This window comes from Lepidochelys kempii, chromosome 1 (genome assembly GCF_965140265.1).
Source record: "Lepidochelys kempii isolate rLepKem1 chromosome 1, rLepKem1.hap2, whole genome shotgun sequence".
Taxonomy (NCBI): domain Eukaryota; kingdom Metazoa; phylum Chordata; order Testudines; family Cheloniidae; genus Lepidochelys; species Lepidochelys kempii.
The window spans coordinates 39,827,087-39,849,281 of record NC_133256.1 but is presented as its reverse complement, the minus strand read 5'-3'; the positions used below and the strand labels follow the sequence as shown (position 1 = coordinate 39,849,281).

General features: G+C 41.1%; 1 protein-coding gene across 3 annotated transcripts in view; it reads left to right on the top strand.

Moving 5' to 3' along the window:
- Positions 1–22,195, top strand: part of ZDHHC20 (zDHHC palmitoyltransferase 20) — a 77,424-nt gene that overhangs the window by 32,937 nt on the left and 22,292 nt on the right. For all 3 annotated transcript variants that reach the window (XM_073339972.1, XM_073339964.1, XM_073339981.1), the window contains exons 2-7: positions 748–774; positions 11,077–11,171; positions 15,999–16,119; positions 17,708–17,777; positions 18,961–18,993; positions 21,058–21,178. In XM_073339972.1, coding sequence (XP_073196073.1) covers positions 748–774; positions 11,077–11,171; positions 15,999–16,119; positions 17,708–17,777; positions 18,961–18,993; positions 21,058–21,178 — 467 coding nt within the window. The remainder of the gene's footprint in view (positions 1–747; positions 775–11,076; positions 11,172–15,998; positions 16,120–17,707; positions 17,778–18,960; positions 18,994–21,057; positions 21,179–22,195) is intronic.

Sequence of the window (22,195 nt, the reverse complement as noted above, 5' to 3'; positions counted from 1 at the left end):
GGGTTGGTTTAGGGAAGCCAGAGAAGAAGATACTGCATTAGTTAAGGCAAGATATAATGAGGGCCTGAACAAGAGAGTTAGCTGTAGGGTTAGAAATAAATGGACAGATCTTAGAGATATTGAGGAGGAAGAAGTGATAAGACTTTAGATATGAGCAGAATGTGTCAGGCAGGGGAGAGGAAATCAAAAATAGCCTGTAAATTACATGCCTGCGTGATGGGGAGGATGACGGTGGGGTAGAAAGTGATAGAGAAGTGTGGAGCTCTTAGAAAGTAGATTGGGTGTGGCTAATACAAAAAATTGTACAGGGATTTCTGTAAAGGGCTCTGCAATTATTTAAACTTTCCGCTGTATCTGCCAATTGAAGGGTTTTAGTCATTTTAAGATTTTCTGTAATCCCTGTAGGCAGTAAATAAGCTGTTTGGGTGTGTGTACAACCTAAGAAAGTTCAGAAAGTATAGTAGGTGTTCATGGCAACATGTTTAATTGTTAAATTGAGATCTAATTAAACATATGGATTAATACTTGTGAAGAGCAACATGCTCATTTGGCTAGAGCAGGGAGCTGGGGCTCCTGGCTGTTCGTAGCCCTGTCACTGACTTTTGAGATTGTTGAAACCTAGAGGAGAAGTTTAATGAGTGTTTACCTCACAGGGTTATGGAGTCTCCATTAACATTTGTAAGATGCTTTGATCTTTAAAACACAATATAGATATATTTAACCTTTTCTTTCTTTCTTTTTTCCTAGTTACGATTACCTCAACAGGAGAAAAAGGTAGGAAACATGTATTACTCATCCTAAATAAATAAATTGAAAGTTTTATAAATAGGAAAGTTGCCTACTTCTTGTCTCCGTAATATAAATGTACAGTGTGTTTCTGATGTATAATTTACACTTCCTTACCAATGCAATTTTGTGTGATTTTATGTAACTCTCTAGATAGAGCGAGCAGATGGGTACATAGAGGGAAAACACAAGGAGGCTGGATCTATCAAGCTTTTAGTGCCACAAGCTTGGGATGATCATATTTCATGTGAGCAATGGACCCATGACTTAGTTACGCAGATCTTTCAAAACAAGTGATTGGGGGCAGAGGGGGAAATCAGACCCACATCATGTTTTCTCTATACCACTTAATGTGTGCTATGCGAATCTCTTTCATCTCTCTGGTTTTCCCCCTTGTTTTTCAAGTGCATTAATTGTTGTGGTAACCATACTATTGATAGCTGCTATGGCTACGTCCATTGCAGAATAAAATCAGTCATGTGGTTATTGAAATTCTGGAGTTATCATAGTGATGGTTCTGACCACATTTGTTGTGTGTATGTATTGTGTTACACTATGTTGAAAGAACATGATTAAGGTTGCAAAGTTAGGAAATGCCAGAATTAAACTTGCCCTTGCAGCCTTAATTCAGCCCACTTATGTGCATACATTACAATACAGTCTTTAATTACATGATTACATGCTATTTTTTCTACAAGACCCCTGTCTTATTCACTTCACAGGATGGAGCTACTCTGGGGCTCAATCAGTGTTGGGTAGGGAAGCAGACTTGTTTGTAGGACTCCTGCCTCGTTTGTTGCAGAAATTAAAAAGTGGGTAGTGAATGAGGTAGGGGAGTATGGTCTTATGGTTAAAGCAGCTGAGTGCTGCCTTGAGTAATTAGATTTTATCCCTGCTGCTGCCACAGAGTTCTTATGAGATGTTGGGCAAGACACTTCAACCAGACTTTTAACAGGTGGTCACTAATCATGTGATCCTCATTTTCTGGAACCTAACTTGAGACCCTGCAATCTGATATGAAGAGGAGCTGAGCGCACTCAGCTGCTACTGAGGTCAATAGGAGCTATGCTTTGAACATCTAAAATGCTGTATAATGCCAAGCACTGTGAAAAACCAGGTCCTAGGCATTTCAATTGGACATACAAAATTAATGAATCCTTTTTACCTCTAATCCTTTTGTGCCTTGGTTCACCATCTGTAAAATGGGGATAATAATACCCCTTCACCTCGGGGGGGCATTGTGCAAATACCTTTGTGAAGCACTCCGATACTGTAGTGATTAGCATCATAGAAAAGCCCAGGAGGGAATTAATAATTCTGAAGAATGAAGAGCTGAATAGAATCTAGTGTAGTTTGTACCTATAGGCCCAAGAAATGTAGACATTTGAGACCTGATCCTCAAATCACTGAGCAGCTCCTCCTTTTCCTAGAGTTGAGCTTTTTTTTTTTTTGCTTTTTTTTTTTTTGGATAACCTGTAAAAATATGAAGAAGAAGAAGGCAGTAGAGGAGAAACCTTGCTGTTTTTAATCTTCCTACTTTTTTTTGAAGAAACAACAAAACAAGTCTGACTTGCAGGAAAACATTCACATTTAGGACTTGATATGAAATAGGAAATCTCCTTTACTTGAACTTTATAGCTCTTGTAGTCAGGTTTTTTTTTAGTTATTTGTTGCATCAGTAGAAAAATGAGCCTTGTAGCAGCCAAGGTGGCATCAATATATTCCTGTGATTTTAAGCCAAGAGCACATATCCTTGCAGATAAATTTCTGCCTCACATTTCAAGTGTATTATGTTTAAATCTTGTTACAGCAGTGCTTAATTATAATTTTCTGTTTAATTTTACAATAGGTAAATAGATCAGTCATGTAGTTCTCTCTCTTTCTCCCTTAATTTGACTTATTTTTAAACATGTGAATTGTTTTGAATCTTATATACAACCACATAAAAACCAGTAGACCCTAAGCCTATACACATGCAAGCCTCTAACGATAACCTCACGAGGAAATCTAGAGTCATAGAATATCAGGGTTGGAAGGGACCTCAGGAGGTCATCTAGTCCAACCCCCTGCTCAAAAGCAGGACCCATACCCAATTAAATCATCCCAGCCAGGGCTTTGTCAAGCCTGACCTTAAAAACTTCTAAGGAAGGAGATTCCACCACCTCCCTAGGCAACGCATTCCAGTGTTTCACCACCCTCCTAGTGAAAAAGTTTTTCCTAATATCCAACCTAAACCTCCCCCACTGCAACTTGAGACCATTACTCCTTGTCCTGTCCTCTTCCACCACTGAGAATAGTCTAGAACCATCCTCTCTGGAACTACCTCTCAGGTAGTTGAAAGCAGCTATCAAATCCCCCCTCATTCTTCTCTTCTGCAGACTAAACAATCCCAGTTCCCTCAGCCTCTCCTTATAACTCATGTGTTCCAGACCCCTAATCATTTTTGTTGCCCTTCGCTGGACTCTCTCCAATTTATCCACATCCTTCTTGTAGTGTGGGGCCCAAAACTGGACACAGTACTCCAGATGAGGCCTCACCAATGTCGAATAGAGGGGGATGATCACGTCCCTTGATCTGCTCGCTATGCCCCTACTTATACATCCCAAAATGCCATTGGCCTTCTTGGCAACAAGGGCATACTGCTGGCTCATATCCAGCTTCTCGTCCACTGTCACCCCTAGGTCCTTTTCCGCAGAACTGCTGCCTAGCCATTCGGTCCCTAGTCTGTAGCTGTGCATTGGGTTCTTCCATCCTAAGTGCAGGACCCTGCACTTATCCTTTTTGAACCTCATCAGATTTCTTTTGGCCCAATCCTCCAATTTGTCTAGGTCCCTCTGTATCCTATCCCTGCCCTCCAGCGTATCTACCACTCCTCCCAGTTTAGTATCATCCGCAAATTTGCTGAGAGTGCAATCCACACCATCCTCCAGATCATTTATGAAGATATTGAACAAAACTGGCCCCAGGACCGACCCTTGGGGCACTCCACTTGACACCGGCTGCCAACTAGACATGGAGCCATTGATCACTACCCGTTGAGCCCGACAATCTAGCCAACTTTCTACCCACCTTATAGTGCATTCATCTAGCCCATACTTCCTTAACTTGCTGACAAGAATACTGTGGGAGACCGTGTCAAAAGCTTTGCTAAAGTCAAGATACAATACATCCACTGCTTTCCCTTCATCCACAGAACCAGTAATCTCATCATAGAAGGCGATTTAGATTAGTCAGGCATGACCTTCCCTTGGTGAATCCATGCTGACTGTTCCTGATCACTTTCCAGAGTGGTGTGGTGTTGTGCATATCTAATCCAGTTTCCCAGAGTTGCTTTCTCTATCTGAAGATTATCAAAAGAGTTTAAGAAAATGTTTTTTATCAGTCAGATACAAATTGTGCCTCTGTTCTCCCACATGTTTTGATTCTGTAAGACAGGTTGTTAGAAAACATACTAAATGTAAGTGGTAAGCACATTTTTGTTTTGTTTGGAGCAGTGGGAATTCTGTAGGGTTTTCTGTAGGGTTCATTTTGTCAGTCTTGAACCTCTCATCAGTGTAACCCTTCCTTCAGCTGAAGAAGATTTCATATGGATCCCTCAAAAGCCCAGCACTACTGAGTGATGCAAGACCTTCTCTTCTTCTAAGCACTCAACTACTCCTTGTGCAGTATTGCCACACCTGTTTGTTTAATGAACAAAGTCTAAGCAGGGGCCCTGAATACATTCCCCTTCCACTTGTCAGCTCACTGTCACTAGACCATTTAGTCTGCCAATTTACATTTGTTCAGTGAAGACAGCAGAAGTAACTCTGCCAATCCCTTTAGCTGACTGCAGTTAAAATGCTGTTAAATTTACAGATTTCTTACACTTCAAACAAAGTTAGACTTCATGGTTACGATCTCAGATTATGCTGGAACTGTGAAATGACTTTCCCTGCTAGTTGGTACTGGGATTATTTTATTTTTTTCCTTTCCCTTTCCCTTTCCTTCCCTTCATCTGGTTTGTACTTATAAGAAAATAAACAGATCTTAATAGGAAACCAGCTAATGCATATTTATACTTGGAGCCAGCACTAGGATCTTTGGAGGGTTGCCCTCAATGAGTCCTGCTGCTACTGCCTTTGCAGGTTGGGTGGAGTCTAGAGGAGAAGCTTCTGAATCTGGTGTCTTCCACCACCCCTGTGCCCCATCTTTACCCCTTGGCAGAATCACTCTCCCAACAGCAGCAGTAATGACAGCAAGTGAGGCAGGATAGAGAGGCAGGGGCCTGTTCAGCATTGGGCCAACCTCCAAAGGACAGGACCCTGATCCCAGGGATTTCCTCCTGCGTGTCATACAGTAACAGCTGGACCGGTCTGGGCAGGGCACTCTAAAGGCTCCTGTTCCCCTTGAAGAGTATAGCTGCGGAGGGCTGACCTTCAGCTTCCAGTGCTGTATGACTTAGAAGTCATAGAATTGTAGGGCTGGAAAGGACCTCAAGAGGTCATCTAGTTCAGCCCCGTGCACTGAGAAAGGATTAAGTATACCTAGATCATCCTTGACAGCTGTTTGTCTAGCCTGTTCTTAAAAACCTCCCAGTGATGGGGATTCCACAACCTCCCTAGATAACCTGTACCAGTGCTTACCTATCCTTTTTAGTTAAGAGTTTTCCTAATATGTAACCTAAATCTCCCTTGCTGCAGATTAAGGCCATTACTTCTTGTCATACCTTCAGTGGACATGGAGAACAATTGACCACCGTCCTCTTTATAATAGCCCTTTACATATTTGAAGACTCGTATCAGGTCCCGTTTCCTCTCCTCTACCACCCCCACCCCCCCGAGTCTTCTCTAGAATAAACAAGTCCAGTTCTTTCAACCTTTCCCATAAATCAGGTTTTGTAAACCTTTTATCATTTTTTTGTTGCTCTCCTCTGGAGACTCTGCAGTTTGTCTGTATTTTTCTTAAAGTGTGGTGCCAAAAACTGGACACACTACTCCAGCTGAGACCTCACCGGTGCCGGATAGAGTGGAACAGTTACCTCCCACGTCTTACACAAGACACACCTGTTAATACAGCCCAGAATGATGTTTGCCTTTTTATATAACAGCACTGCACTGCTGACTCATATTCAGTTTGTGAGTCATTATACCCTCCCACCCCGATCCTTCATTGCTGCCTACCCAGTTATTCCCCATTTTGTATTTGTGCATTTGATTTTTCCTTTTTAGGTGTACTACTTTGCACTTGTCTTAATTGAATTTCATCTGGTTGATTTTAAGATGTTCTCCGATTTATAAAGACCATTTTGAATTCTAATCCTGTCCTCCAAAATGCGTATCACCCCTCCCAGCTTGGTGTCATCTGCAGAGTTCTCTATCTTCCTGATTTCATCACTTTTGCAAGAAGTCTAGACAGTTTTTTCTCTTTCTGCTAAGTATTGCTAGCACGGCCACAAATTTCTGCCCTTATTGCCACTAACTACCATCTGTTGTTGCTTATTTGCATTGCAGTAGCACTTAGCCCCAGTAAGGGCTTAGGGCGTGTGTGTGTACGCGCATACACTAGAGAGGCCCCCCCCCCCAAAAGAACTTGCATTTTAAGTGTAATCTTCTATGTTTTAGTTAACTCCTACTGCTAAGACAGTTTAGTTGTGTCCTGCCCTCGTGCATCTGTCACTTCCTCTTTCTGGTTCCAACTATTCCACTCTTCTCACCCCCTTGCACTGATTTACCCAGCCAACTCCATTGTAATCTTAAATTTACTTTTGTCCTCCTTCCCCAACCCACCTTCCTGTTTTTATCATGCCTCCTATTATGTCTAAACTTAGACTTCAAGCTTTTCAGAGAAGTCCCCATCTTATTTGTTCTGTATAGTGCTAGTACCCTGGGACATTTCATAAAGAAATAAGTGTTCACGTAACATGGTGGCAGTTTTTAGGACTCTGCATACGAATATAAAGTTATTTTTGCTGACTGCTTTGTCACTTGAGTCCCACTAGCTCTATTCCATGAGTGTTAAAATCATTCTAATCTCTTTCTAAGGCCGTCTCTACGCTACGCAGCTTTTAGCGACACGGCTGCGCCGCTGCGGCTGGGCTGTTAAAAGGCGCGCAGTGTAACTGCTGTTTGTCGGCAGGAGCGCTCTGCTGCCGACAGTCAAATCACTGTTCGCATCGGCGCTTTTCCTCGACAAAACTTTTGTCTTTCGGGGGGGGGGGTGGTTTTTTTGATTTGTTTTTTTTAAACACTTCTGAATGACAAAAGTTTTGCTGTTCATTTGCCTAAGGCAAGGAAGATGGGGCAGAAGGGCCCGGTGAGGAAAAAACCCTAGGAACAGCCACGGGCCTGAGAAAGCTTAGGTTAAAGTTCATGTTGTGTGCAACAACATACCCTCTCTCCCCCTTTGGGAGTTAAGTGTGGATCACATCCAGTGTGTGTGTGTGCATTGTTTGGAGCAGGTGGAAGTGCCGCAAGCTTACTGTCTACTTCATGCCATCCTTCAAACATTAAATATAGCTTCTTTAAATGTTTTTTTCCCTATATCAGGATAGCAAAGTAGGTCAAGCTTCCCCCTTCTTGGAAGAGAAGATAACACAAATGTTTGTTGTTATTTCCTCATTTTAAGAGGGTTGTTGCCTGATACCATGCAGCTGTTTAATCTCAACAGTAGGTGAGAGCAACTGTTCATAGTGGCTAGTTTTAAGAATCTTACATAGTAAGGTATGAATATAGTGAACGGGGGTAACAATTTTGGGATTTAGGTGGCATTGACATGCCTGCTAATTAGTGTTCCATTATCTTCCAACACTGTTTAGATTGGAAATGTGCCTCTTGGGAAACTGAATAGGATTTAGTCTGGTGAAGACCAATGGAGCCAAATAACTATCTCCTTCCTCATGGCTGCAGTTTGCTGCTGTTCGCATTACTTCAGCCTAATTTCATCTGATGGGGAAGGGAATTCAATGGGAGACTGACAAGCTGGACGACTCCTTGGTTTCTCTGTTTCTTAGCTTAATTTGGGTTAAAGAAGTTCTTGTATCTTCTTAGAAAGGAGTGTACTTGCTGCTCAAAATCAGTTAGAAGATATCTTGCCTTGATGCTGCTTGAGTCACAGCAGTTTGATGATTCAGTACTTTGATTTCTTTGACTAGGTAGATATGCTGGAACAACTTTGGCTACAGTCTTTGAGTTAGCTTAGTCGCTTTGCTCATATAGGTCCTTAAGGTTGGTCTTTCTCCCTGTTTGTAAAAGCCTTTTTGGAGTCTGTCTGCATCATACCAACAGTCAGTGGTTCCTGTTTACTTCTGGTATGAGGTGTAGGTCATGTGCTACACTGGAGAAGCATTGTGGTCCCCAGGTCCACATGTCAGGTATGTTGCTCGCGTGATTTCTAATGGCTTCTTCAATTCCCGGGGACAGTTTTTGTCAGGAAGGAAGTTCTAGTCGATTTTTCTTTCATTATCCAGTAAGGGTGTCTGACCCGATCAGTTTGCATTGTGTAAGCTCTACATTCATCTTTAGATATTCTTACATGCTCAGTGACATTTCCTCTATAGATCTCCATTCTTAAAACATATGACATGCAGACCTAGGAACCATTAAGGTTGGCCTAGCAAGAAGCTACATGTATCAGTGCATTCTCCTGATGGTATAAACATGTCAGCAATTTAAAGGGACACCCCTCTTATCCTGTTCCCTTGTATACTCAGCTCTCACCTTGGGTCAGATCCTGAAGTTGCCTCTCTCTAATCCAGTGGTCTCCAAAGTGTTTGTCAGGCCCAACCCCCTTTACAAATAATGGATTCTGTCCGTGCCCCGCTGGGGGCAGAGTGGGGCTGGGTGGTGCTCTGTCCCTGCCCCCCGTGGCTGGCTACGCTGCGCACTCCTCCCCAACATTCTTGGGGACCATTGCTCTAATCAGATGCTCTTATCTTACTGCTGTTAGCTGTGTTAAATTAGTGTTGTTCATTGGTATTGCATTTAAAATAGCATGGTATTAAGTTTTGACATCTAATCAGTGGCCAATGATTTTCAACTTCCACAAGATGCCACACATCAGCATACAACGAGTTCTGTCTTTAACTATCTAGACCAGTGGTCTCCAACCTTTTTATGCCCAAGATCACTTTTTGAATTTAAGAGCAACCTAGGATCTGCCCCTTCCCTTCCCCAAAGCCCCGCCCCTCTCCATCACTCACTCACTTTCACTGGGGTAGGGGGTTGAGGTTCGTGAGGGGATGCAGGCTCTGGGCTGGGGAGGAGGGGTTTGCAGTGTGGGAAGGAGCTCTGGGCTGAGCCTGGGGCAAGGGGTTGGGGTGCAGGGTGCAAGCTCTGGGAGGGAGTTTGGGTGCAGGAGGAGGCTCCGGGCTGGGGCACAGTGTTGGGATGCAGGAGGGGGTGTGGGCTCTCGGAGAAAGTTTGGGTGCAGGAGGGGTACAGGGTGCTGGCTCTGGGAAGGGGGTCAGGACTGAGGCAGGGGTTGGGGTGCAGGTGGGGGTGCTGGTTCTGGGAGGTGGGGCAGGGCTGAGAGTTGGGGTGCAGCCTCCTGCTGGACAGCACTTACCTCTGGTGGTGTAGTGTGGCTGCCGCTAAGGCAGGCTCCCTGCCTATCCTAGCCCCACGCCGCTCCTGGAAGGGACCAGTGCACCCCTGGAGGGGCGGGGGGCGACATGTGGCTCTGCGCCCTACCCCTTTCTGCAAGCACCGCCCCCGCAGCTCCCATTGGCCACAGCTTCCCTTTCCTGGCCAATGGGAGCTGCAGGGGCAGTGATTGCAGGCAGGAGCAGCACACAGACGGAGAACCCCAGCCCCAGGGCTGCACTGGCAGCTTCTGAGAGTGGCATGGGGCCGGGGCAGGCAAGGAGCCTGTCTTAGCGGTAGCCCCGCTGCACCACCAGAGATCGTGATCAACTCGGAGATCCTCTAGGATCCACCAGTCGATCGCGATCGGCCAGTTGGTGACCACTCATCTAGATAAATGTTCTTCACAAGGTGTTACAGAGAAGTAGAAACTGGTCAAAATAGTCTTGACTATCATGACTTTGTTCAGCCCTGGCCACCAGCATTAACCCAAGCACCATAAATTGTGTTGCTGTATTCATCATGCCATTTTAAGCACGGGCTCGATCTCCTGTGATGGCTTCAAATCACCCAATGGATTTTCTTTTTCCAGCACCATGAATCCAGTTATAAATCTCTGAGTTCATTCCTACCAAGGATGGCTTTTGTCTATATGTGTGTCTGCTTTATACTACAGATCAGTGGCCAACTGCTTTTTGGTTTCCTTCCCCTCTTACCAAAATGCTAGAGATGATATCTTCCGTTAAATGATTTTGATATCGCCCTGTGGTATATTAAGGCAGAAGTTCTCACTATCACAAATGTTCATATAGAAATAAGATGTTAGATCAAGAATTCCCATTATCTAGTCACCAGCTCTTTATTATAAGTATAAAGAGTAGCTTTTCCAACATGGAATCAGAATGGGAGCCTAGTATATTAAATACTACAGCAAAATCCAAATGTGATTAATGTTTACCTTATTTGAATTACAGTACAGGTACATTTACATTTTAATATTATTTACAACCCATTTTCAACACCTAGTAGTAATAAAATATAGTTATGATATTAGCATGTAACATTTTTAGTGCAATGCTTAGACTTTATAAGATATATCTATTGCATAACCCAAATTTTACATTAACCTGAGTGTTTTCAGTGTTCCGGTATCATCTACTTTATTTGCTAACAATATATTATACTTTACATAGGCTGAATTTAGTACTCGAACCAACTGGAATATACTGTGGCCTGTCTGTCAAGAGAATTTAAATGTATACTTCCAGCTTTTTTATTTTCCTATTCCAGACATCAGACACTTTATTTTAATTTTCCTGAGGGTGGGTACGTGGGAATGAAGGTATGTTTCTAAAGTTGTGGGTTGTTGCCCTCATGGTGAGACTCATTCAGTTTAAAAAAGTGGGAGTATAAGTGGGGAAATTGCTTCATGATGAAGATTTTGATCAGCATTATTTTAGTAGCCTATTAAATGATTCATTCTGAGGATGAAGTGGTATTCATCATATCTGGTGGGCTATCAAGTGGATTTAGATGATTTCTTTATAGAGCTAAGCCCACTCAGATGTGCTAGTATTCCTAGTTATCCAGTGGGTTTCAGTGCAATTTATCTTACTGGCTTGCAGAAGAGAAATAACTTATCTACACCCAAAACCATTGCATCTTTATGTTGTAGTTCTAGGTCTTTTCAGCTATACTCACTGAAATCTTATTGTATTTATTTTTATTGCAGTAGTCTACCTTGTGGTTTTTCATCTGTCATTTGCCATGTTTGTATGGTCCTATTGGAAGACAATTTTTACATCTCCTGCTTCCCCCTGCGATGAGGTAAATTTAATGATAGAAAAATGCCAACACTTATGTATACCACTGAACTGTTTTCAGCAGTGATACTTGTTTAAAGTACAGTGTAATTCATCTTCTCTGTTCCCATTAACTGAAATAAATAGCATGCTGCCATATCATGAATGTAAATAATTAAATTACTTTTAAAATCATTGTAACCTAATGACATTTTTTCAGATTGAATGCTTGTTTCTAAGTGGTCACAAGTTCGACATTCAGGTGTATATGTTCAAGTAATAAGGTATGCGAGTATATATGACACTACAGTGTTTTGCTAAGCAATACCTTCATCTTGGTATTTAGAATAAATAAAATATAGGTAGGCTTGGAAGGATTCATTTTTATGGGTAAATGTTGGTAAACGTTGATTTCACCGTACACACACAATCTGACTAAAACTATTTCTATCGATTAATCAAAATTTACAAACAGGAAAAGGAAGAAAAATGCTACTTGAGAACTTAAGATTGATTGAATGATATTTACTTTGTGTATTTTGACTCGGGACATTGGCAATTTGGTTATAAAGCTTTAACTTTTTGAATCCCAATGCCTGTACGATGGGGTATATAGCCCCACACTGGGCCCGAAGGGGTTAAAAGGCTATACTGGGCGCAGGCAGCCCCATCCCTATAGGCCTGCTGAGCATTTGCAATGTTGAGGAGTGGGTTAAAAGGAGCTCAGAAGCCCAGGCAAGGTTTGGATGGGTTGCAGGAAAGAATAATCCTTCTCCGGAAAGCCAGACAAAAGGTGGAGCCTTGAATGGGGATCATAGAGCGGGTAAGGCCCCCAGGCAGTACCTTCTCCAACCACCACCCACTTGGAGAACCAGCAGGTCTTGCAGGGCCCAGCTCATTTGGACTTTGTGAAGCTATTGACTGTTTGGACTGGTAGGGCCATGCCCCAAAGTGAAGAAGCACTAGCCCAAGGCAGCAGATTTTGGCTCTCTACAGGGAAGAACCTCCGATGTTACTTCCCAAAGGGCTCTGGGCTGGGACCCGGTGGAGAGGGAGGGACCAGGTCCCCCTACTATGGCCCACTTAAGAGAAAAGGCCCAGACGGAGGGGAAAGGCCACAACACTCTTGACCTGGGGTCAGGAACCAGGCACTGGTACTCCACTCCCCCAACAAAGAGACAAGGGATTATATGTCAGATGCACTAACCAGTAGGCCACCCACCAACCTCTCTATCAGTGTATCATTAATTACTGTCTGACACCGCCCCTAATTTCCCACAACTGTGAAAATTTAAATTGATTAAAAAAAGAAAAATGTTTAAAACCCATAATTTTGTGTAACTGTGAAAATTTACATCAATAAAAATTGAAAAATGTTTAAAAATAAGCATCAATATTATCTGTCAAAATTATAAAAGAATAAAAATTCAGTTCTGCCAAAACAAAATATAAGTTAAGATACAACAAGCTCAGTGACTCAATCTGTATGTATTTTCATTATACACCCTTATTTGAACCCTCTTAGTGACGTTTCTTTGGATAAGGATAGGTTACAATAAATATTCATAACTTTAAGAGGACTGTAATGCTCAGTGATAAGTCTGTTTAGAAGCTCAAGGCGTGATGAGCACTGTTAAATTGGTATAGAAATAAATCTCTACACACTGACATAAAAAGTGCTAGCTCTATTGACAGAGGTAATTGTAATATAATTATCTCTCCAAGGAATCTATTAGGTGGATTAACCTGCTGGCTTTTATTTTTTTCTCGTAAGTCAAATGATCAGTAGACTTAATATCAAAACTACAATGAAAGTTGTCCCTCTATTTCCAGTAACTTTAATACTGGCTAAACAGAAAATTTTTTATTCTATTTTTGGCAGGGGTGACTCTCAAAGCCAACATTTAGCGCAAAGCAAATTTGTACAGCTGAAAACATACTTGCAATGGAAAAGCAGACATGTGGTTCTATAATATGTATCTATAATGTGTCACAGAAATTTACAGTAGGGTAGGAGAGGAAGCTGAAGAGAGAGTTCTGCTGGTTAGCTGAGCAAAGGAAGTAGTACTGAATATTTTAAGTTGTAAATTCACTGCGGAGGCTGGCCTTCAAATCATATGACTGGTTTAATTGGAGCCAGTTCTGTGTGATAATGACAAAACACTTGGCAGATGAATTATCTCAACCAATCAGTTGCTCCAAGATTTGTAGAGCCACATGAACTTAGCTTAAGCATCAGTGTATTTTATAATTATTTTTGTGCTTGCCTGGATTCTTCTGTCTGCCAACATCTGTTTATAACTAACTGTAATAAAAGCTGCAACAAGGCTTCAACTTTCAGTGAGTGACAGAGTTTGAATTTACAGCAGACTGTTAAAAAGAGAGTGCCCATTTTAACTGTTTAAAATCAGGTCTGAATTGGAAAATGTCTACATATGAGCTTATCCAAAAGCCATGTTCCTCCTTAGAGCACTCTTCTCCCACAGTCTCTGTCTGTCATCTCCATTCAGGCACCAAGGAAGAATATAGTATTGTCTCTTAAGCTGTTCCAACTTAATTTTTTCCAATTCTTTTAAAACATAAATATATATATTTTCACGTAATCTTCTTATTTTAAGTACCCATTCTTGTAAAATGAGTGGCATCCTGTGATTTTACTACTATACTAAAAAAAGATTACACACCTGTTTATTGTTCAAGTGTAATCCCTGCACATTTTATAATAAGGAAGAACAAACAACATTATGTGAGATCCCAGAAAGAGAGGAAGGAAACAAAGTTACTGAAAATAGAGGGATAACTTTAATTGTAGTTTTGATATTAAGTCTATAGATCTGTTTACATTAAGAGCTGCTGGAACTTTGTCACAATTATTTTGTTGATCTGTAATTTTTATCCCTTTGAACATTTGCATTTGTTGCCCAAAGAGAGGGTAGTCTTGTGACCCTATTAATATTCAATAGACATAATAATGTAAACATAACTATTCTGGGAAATTGAATGTTTGTTAGCCAATTTGTTATGGTTACAGGACAACTTTAAAAAAAAATTAAAACCACACGATTTTAGAGGTTTAGGGTTTTGTCTATGCGTTACTTGGATAGCTTGTTTAGCTGTCTGTTAAGTAGTGTTTTAAGGCTAGTTTTACTCTCTTAGTTAATTGCCCACTTCTCTCGCCCAGGGTTGAAGACACCAAGCAGACTCCTAGCAGCAGTCTCCGCTTGACAAGGCCTCCTGAGAGGCAGTAGCAAATGTGTACTACGGTACTCCTCATACTTATACAGTGTTGCCAACTCTCACAATATTTGATATTTTACTTAAAGCCCCATCTTTCGTAGGCAAATAATTATGTGAGTTTTTTTAAAACTTTTTTTATTTTTTAAAAAGTATGTTTCTAGCCCTCATGGTTGTGAAGAAAAGCTTGAAAATATGACCCAAGTGCACGCTGATGCCTCAAAACATTGAAGGCAAATAAAAAGAATACAAGATATATTTATTCTTTTTTAAAATTCATGATTTGAAACCAATTTCATAATTTTTGGAAACTTGTCATTTTATGACTTTTAAAAAATTGGAGTTGGCAATACTGCATACAGCAGTGGAATCTTGCCTGACTACTGTGGGACGTGGGTTGAATCTTCAGCCTTCTGGATTTAGGAAGTAATATGGGGAGGCAACAGCAGTCTCTCATACTCTCCCTGTAGTAGGAGAGGTACCATGTCTTCCATTTGTCCCTATTATTACTCCCTCCCCAACCACTTAGACTCTGAATTCCAAAAGAAGGGGACATTACAGGGCCCAAGGAAAACCCACATGAACTAATCAAGAAGTACAACATGGTTAAAATGATACCCCCTTAATCCAGTTTGCATCTTTTCCTCACTGGAAAGGGCATTTTCAGTGATTCCTGCTGGGAGCTCAGAGTTTAAAAGATTCACCCCGTTCAGAACCTAGAGCTCCCTAGGGAAACAATAAGTTCTGTGCCAAGCCCTCTGCTAGAGAAGCTTGTGACTGCCTTGGGCCTCATGAACGTGCGGGGGGGGATGAATTTTAGTGAATAGTAAACCATGAGTGTCGCAGGAGCATACAAGCTCTCCAGGTTATTCTGGCAAAGCTTCTAACTGGTGAGCCTTAAGTATGGTTCTTCTCATGCCTTATAGAAGTAGGTAACTCCCCCCTTGTCCCCCCGCCCAAGAACTATCTTTCACTGATGTGACTAGCTCTGTCAATATAGCTAATGGAGGCTGAGACCATCGCGATGGTCTTATTAAAGTTACCAGCCGTATCCCTTCAGCTGGTGATCTGTGACAGTGAGAAGTTACTTATTCTCCACTTCAAGAAAGTTTTCCCTGTTCCTTCTGGACCTGCTCTGTCTGCAGGCCCACCAGAGATAGGAAGTGGCAGCCATAGAGCCTGACTCTTCTCCCTGTGGCAAGAATGGATATTGTAGAGCCCTCTGAACTCATGGGATCCCCAAGCACCACTGGGACAGGGTTTACACCCTTGGTTTCAAGGGAAGTTTGCACTGTCATAAAACTCCACTGAGTACAAACCTTCATTGTGTAATCTTGTATAGCAAAGGGAAATCGAGTGGTGGGAACTAGGACAAAGACAGTTCCTTTAAATTTAGCATTTTAAAGTTTAGTTACAAAGGATCAATCATGTAATTTCAGAATGTGTGGGGGACAATTCTTGCTGTACCTCCTATCATTTTCTATTTTTTTCTCCTGTGTTTGGTAAGATGTTAGGCAGATATTGCTGCTTCTTTAGGGGTATTCAAACCGTTATCTCTTAACGTAAACCTTGATTGGGCCATGCATTTAAAAACTATTCTTTTGTCCCCTTCTTGCAGTTCTGCTTATCAAAATCTGATAAAGAACAATATGAAAGAGAAGAGAGACCAGAATCCCAGCAGGACATTTTGAGAAGAGCTGCTAAAGACTTGCCTATCTATACCACAACAGCATCAAGGGGTGAGGCATGCAGACGAGTCCAGTTGTCCAAAAGCTGCTAGTCTAATTCATGAGATTTATTTTGATGTTGCTGTGTGAACAGTCTGCTAAACAAATACTGCAAAAGCCCATGACTTCATATTTCCCCATGAGATGCCAGAGTTCTTTTTTGTCTGTGGATCTCTACAAGCAGCCAATAAATAGAACCGTTTTCTCAAAAAGATCATGTTTTGCAAAATAAATTCAGTGTGAAAATATTTATTGTGCACTCTGCTTATAATAATCTTAAATAGACTAAAGGAACAGAGGTGAAAGGCTGAGTTTTTAATATGCATTTCTATTTAATCCCAATTATTGCTTCAGTCCTCTAAGTATGAACATTTAAGGCTTGAATTTACTTCCACTACAGTGTCAGAATTGAGGATATGGAAGCTAAAATGACAAGTAAATTCTTCTTCCAATATCAGCTATAACTCAGGACAGAGCTGTTTAATCAGTATGTTTATGATCCTTCATCTACTTCTGTCTTTACCGTCACTATTTTTAAGTAACACTATTGTAATTTCTCTGAAAATATCATGAGAGACCGTTAAATGATCTCTCTGATGCCTAAATACAGTATAGCTAGATTTCTGTAACTGTGTTACTACTCTAAAACTAGTGGTATTATTGATTACTCCCAAGACCTGTGGTCCTTTTTAACAGAAGTCACAGATGTTATACTATTTAATATGCAGTGTTGTTGTAGCCATGTCAGTCCCAGGATATTAGAGAGACGAATGTGAGTGAGGTAATATCTTTTATTGGATCAACTTCCATTGTGTCTCCTACCAATAGAAGTTGGTCCAATAAAAGATATTCCTCACCCACCTTGTCTCTCTTATCACTTAATAGTAAGTCATGAGATTTGTTAATGGTTATCCTGAGTAAATTCGTTTTGTACTTAAGTGATTCCCAAACTAGGGTTCCTGGACCATTGGTGGTTTGTGGGGCACTTGCTGGTTGTCAGCACAGAGCTGCCTGGTGGTGGTGGCTTTTCTCCTTCTTTATAGCTGCCTCTACAGGTCTGCCATCTTTTTATCAAGAAGAGTCTAGAGGCCTGTTAAAAGCAACTGCTGAGAAGGAGTTGGAGCCAGCCTAACTGCATCTGCTAGATACTACTTCAGCAGAATAGGAGAGAAATATGAGCGACCCTCAAGGACTAGGAGAAGAGGACTAAGGCCATTGGGGAGTATGTCAAAAGGCACATGGGGAGAAAAGGACCCAGTGTCTAGGTAGCATATCCAGAAGAAAAGGAAACCAAGTGGCAGGGAAGCATGTGCTTGGAGGATCAGGGGAGGGGAGACTGAGGAACAGATTAAATGAAGAGGAAGAGTTGAAAAAGCATTTACTACAACAGAAACAGATACTGCTACACTAAATACTTTCATGTTACATTTTTCTGTAAGCAATTGTTGTAGTTGCCACAGCAATCTTATGCGATTCAGAATGGAAGTGGGAGGGGAGATGTCCTTGAGACAGTCTCTTGAACATAGGGAGCTTCTGTGTATATGTAATTTAATTTTACAAAGACCTGTTTAACAGATTGACTTTTAAAATTTGAACATAGCAATCAGATATTGTGATAGATGCCAACTAATCAAGCCTGACCGCTGTCATCACTGTTCTGCATGTGACCTGTAAGTAGCTGTGATGATCTGTTGTTTAAATTCTCATCTTGAATACTTGTGCCTTATTTTTATTGCTTGCCAGTGGAACTGCATAATGGTAGATCTACTATCTCTGTCCCTCTCCCAGCCCACAGAGCCTGGGCTTCATGTAAGACATGGAAATCTCTGCTTTTCCCTCTGCTGGAACTGCAACAGTTCTACTGCATATGGGGCCCTCTGCACCATGGAGAGTGGGGCAGGGTTTTAAGTGTGCTTCTAGCTTTGTAAAATATGTTCAGTCTGAAGGATCAGTACTGGAGAGTGAAGTGGGTCTGGGGTGTGATACATGTGCCAACAGAAACTTCTGGGCATGAAACCTAGCTTGCTTCCCTAGCTGTCAGGCACAAGCATGCTGTGGTAGTAACAACTTTGTTTCAGGAGAGCTACAGTAGCATTACAGATCTTCATAACTTCAGAGGTATTAGGTTATCCACCAGACTCATTCTGCTCCACCTGCAAAATCTGTTCTTACAGGCCACTTAAGATTGAGAAAAAAATTATTAATTAAACTTCAGTGACTGAGCTTAGGGAGATCTATTTAATTAAGAAATCTGATGAATGCATGTGTCTGTCTGGAATTACTACCCTTTAGCCATGCTATACTAAAGTTGGGAGAAAATGGAATATAGACCATTGGAACTATTGATTATATATTTTTCCATCTTCTTCTGCTCTATCCCAAAGTTATTTTTCTATCCAGCATTTTGATCAGCTTGATTCAGTTGAGTGCCAGGTTGCCATATTTCCCATACTCTCCACAGCAGCTGTACGGCATGCTAGTTATTAAAATCAATTCTAAATGTTGGATTTTTTCCTCAAATGCTAATGCTGAAGTAAGTTGGTGTACAGTGAAAACAGCACCTAATGGTCTATGGAGACAGAGTGTGCCTTGTGCAGTTCAATAATATCCCCTCTTTCTGATTAATGGGCTTTTTTGAGTCCTATCTTCTATTTCCCCTGGGCAGAAGGTCTGAGAGCTGTGAAATGGGACCTCTGCCTGAAGGGGTGGGGTTGAAAAGCAGAAGTAATGGGTATTAAAAGTTGTTTCACAGTTTTAGGAAGTTTGAGACCAAATATTTGAATTAGAAAGTGAATGTATTTTGTACTTTATTTTTTATTTTAATTAATTGGAAATGGACTTTTTCTTTTTCAGATGTGTACTAAAAATGGACCATCATTGTCCTTGGTATGTTTGGTTTTTTTAAATGAATATAAATAATATTGAAACAATTGATCAAATTCTGCACTCTCTTACACCAAAGTAAATATGTAATAAATCCATTGATTTTTAGTGGAATTTCTCCAGATTCAGACATTTATAAATGAGAGCAGCATATTTCCTAAGCTTATTGCAGTGTATATTGCAAGCCAGAATTGTAGGCCTAAGAAACCTAAATATGTACATACATATAGATGCACATCAGAACTGACCAAGTTAAAAGAAACGAGAGAGGCTGAGATGCTGCTTTATTGTGTTTAATTCAGTACTGTATGTGTCAAGAGATAAGAATCTATTTTACTAAATTGTGAAAATCAACTTCTTAAATGAATTCACTCCCAGATATCAAGTTGATCAGCTCACTTTACATTGCCCCAGTTAACGCTGTTTCGTGGATACATCGCTGATCTATTAGAGAACACGTTCGTTTAAAATTGTTCAGTGCTCCCTTATAACATTGCTTGGCAGCCGTCTGCTTTGTCCACTGCTTGCAGGAAAAGCAACCAGTTGGAGCTAGCTGGTGGGGGCTTGGAACCAGAGTGGGCCAGCAGCCCCACATCAACTCCCCTAAATTCCCTGTGCCTCAGCTGCCCAGCAGACTATCAACTATCAGGTAGTTCAGCTGTTCCTCCCCCCCACTCTGTGTGCTGCTCCTGCCCTCTGCCTTGGAGCTGCTCCCGGGAGCCTCTTGCTTGCTGTGGAGGGGAAGTGGGGTGCTGATGTCAGGGTGTCCCCCGCTCCTGTACCTCATCTCCACAGAGCAGAGGGGGGACACGACAGATCAGGACGAAGGGAGCTTGCTGTCAGCAGCTGCTGTCTCAATTTGCTGATCTACTTAAAAATACAGTGTACTTAGAGTGGGGTCAGCGTACTTAATGGGGCAACGCGCAAGTCTCTCTCTCACACACACACACACACACACACACGGTGTGTGTCTGTCTGTCTCTCTTGCACGCACGCACCCCCCTGCACTTCGGAAAGTGGAGGGAGTGGTGCGCTCCAGTGGGATAGCGTGGGTTCATCATCACGTTCAGTTTCGGCATGGAATGTTTGCAGCCACTGCCATGCAACTCTTGTGTCTCCTCCCTCCATTCGTGCTGCATTTTAGAGTGTGAGGCTACATTAACAACATGTTAACCCTTGAGGGCTCAGCTAAATGCTAGTTCATCATTTAGCAGTAAGGCATTCCCTGGGAAATATCCCACCCTCTGACTCCATTACCTCAACCAAGCTTCACAATCATCATTGCTGTGTACAGTATTAAATTGTTTGTTTTAAAACTTATAGTGTGAGTGTGTGTGTGTATGTATATTATATGTGTGTGTGTGTGTATATATATGTGTATATATATATATGTATAGTCTTTTGTCTGGTGAAAAAAAATTCCCTGGAACCTACCCCCCCCCCTTACATTAATTCTTATGGGGAAATTGGATTCACTTAACATCATTTCGCTTAAAGTAGCATTTTTCAGGAACATAACTACAATGTTAACCAAGGAGTTATTGTATTGCTATATTTTTTTGCCATGCAGGATTCATTGCAGGGTGTAGAATTGCAACCTGGACATGTAGTTCCTATTGAATATCATGCAGTTTTTATTCCCCTACACATGACATGTCATCCCAACGGATATTGCTAGTTGTGGTAAACGTTAATAGATGTTCTAGGGCCTAACGTGACATCCATTGAAGTCAATGGAAAGGCTCCCAGTGGATCAAACTCCTGAAGTCTGGCAAGACTTCATATTTTTATATAAGAAATCTGGCCAGAAATGGTGTTGGTCATCAGGCTGCTCTTTGTTCAGCAAAATTATTTCAGTGGCAGGAGTGATGAGAGGAGCCCACATCACCTGTCTTAAGGGAATATTCTTTAAAATGGGGATTTTAAAATGTTAAATCTTAACTTTTTTTCATTGATGGAACGTTGTCCCAATTGACAGACTGCTGAAACCATGCACATACAGTGGTGCCCCACAAAAACAGTTTGATTAATCTTTATAACAAAGTGATCTCTCTCTCTCTTTTTTAGGGTGAATAACTGTGTGGGATTTTCTAACTACAAATTCTTCCTCCTGTTTTTATTATACTCCTTATTGTACTGTCTGTTTGTTGCCGCTACGGTCTTGCAGTACTTCATAAAGTTTTGGACAGTAAGTTTTGCTTTTTGTTAAATTTGCATGCATTACTGAAATCTGTATCAGAGCATCATGTCTCCATTTTTGTCTGTTTTGTGGATCAGTACCGTCAACAACAGCATCACTTGAGGTGACTGAAGCAAGAGAACCTTTCAAAATTAAATGAATTAAGTTCTACATTGAGTAGAGCTGGACAAATACTGTGGGAGAGTAGAGAGGGTGGAAATTAAAAAAACAATAAAGTACAACTTCTCTGATGCCAAAAATTGAGCAGCACAGCTCAATTTTTCAAATATGTGTGTTGGATACTTAGCTTCTTATAATCAAACCACAGAGTAAAACAAATGATGAAAAATATTGTCAGATTTGAATAACAAATTCAAGAAAATAGAAATCTACTTGTGGATATTCTGTGAGCAGAAGAGACAGCTAAATTTGCCTATTCATTGTGAATTTGTTTGGTTTTAATACTGAGTGCTTATAATGGCAAATTTCAATTTGAGATTTGTAGCATTTACTGACCAGACATGGCCATCATAAGAAGTTATGCAAAGTATGTACAGTGTTAATACTGTTTACTTTCACTGCAACTGTTTTCAGTGTTCAAATGGATAATATGCACTTACTCTATTACACAAATTCATTTGAATAGAGCCTTATCAGTGGAAGCATCCTTATACATTATATTTTATACCAATTCTCTTCCAGAGAGAAGTGCATATTCCAGACTCGATAGAGTATCTTCTATTTCATTCCCGCTCCTAATATTAAAGCCTTGCATTGTGCCTACTGTCCTTCCTGATACGTAGGACTAGATGTAGTTACCTTCAGAATTCAGCTAATGCTACTGAAAAATAATTGATTGGAAGAATTGTCATCAGTGAAAGGCTCTTCGCAACTTTTAAAGCTTGTGACTGCCTCTTAAACAAAAGTTGCCATCTGCGCAGCTGTGCAAAACAGTAATTATCCTCAGAGCTGTAAGGATGACAGCTTTTAAGCCTAAAGATGTAACTATATCGGGGATCTCTTTCT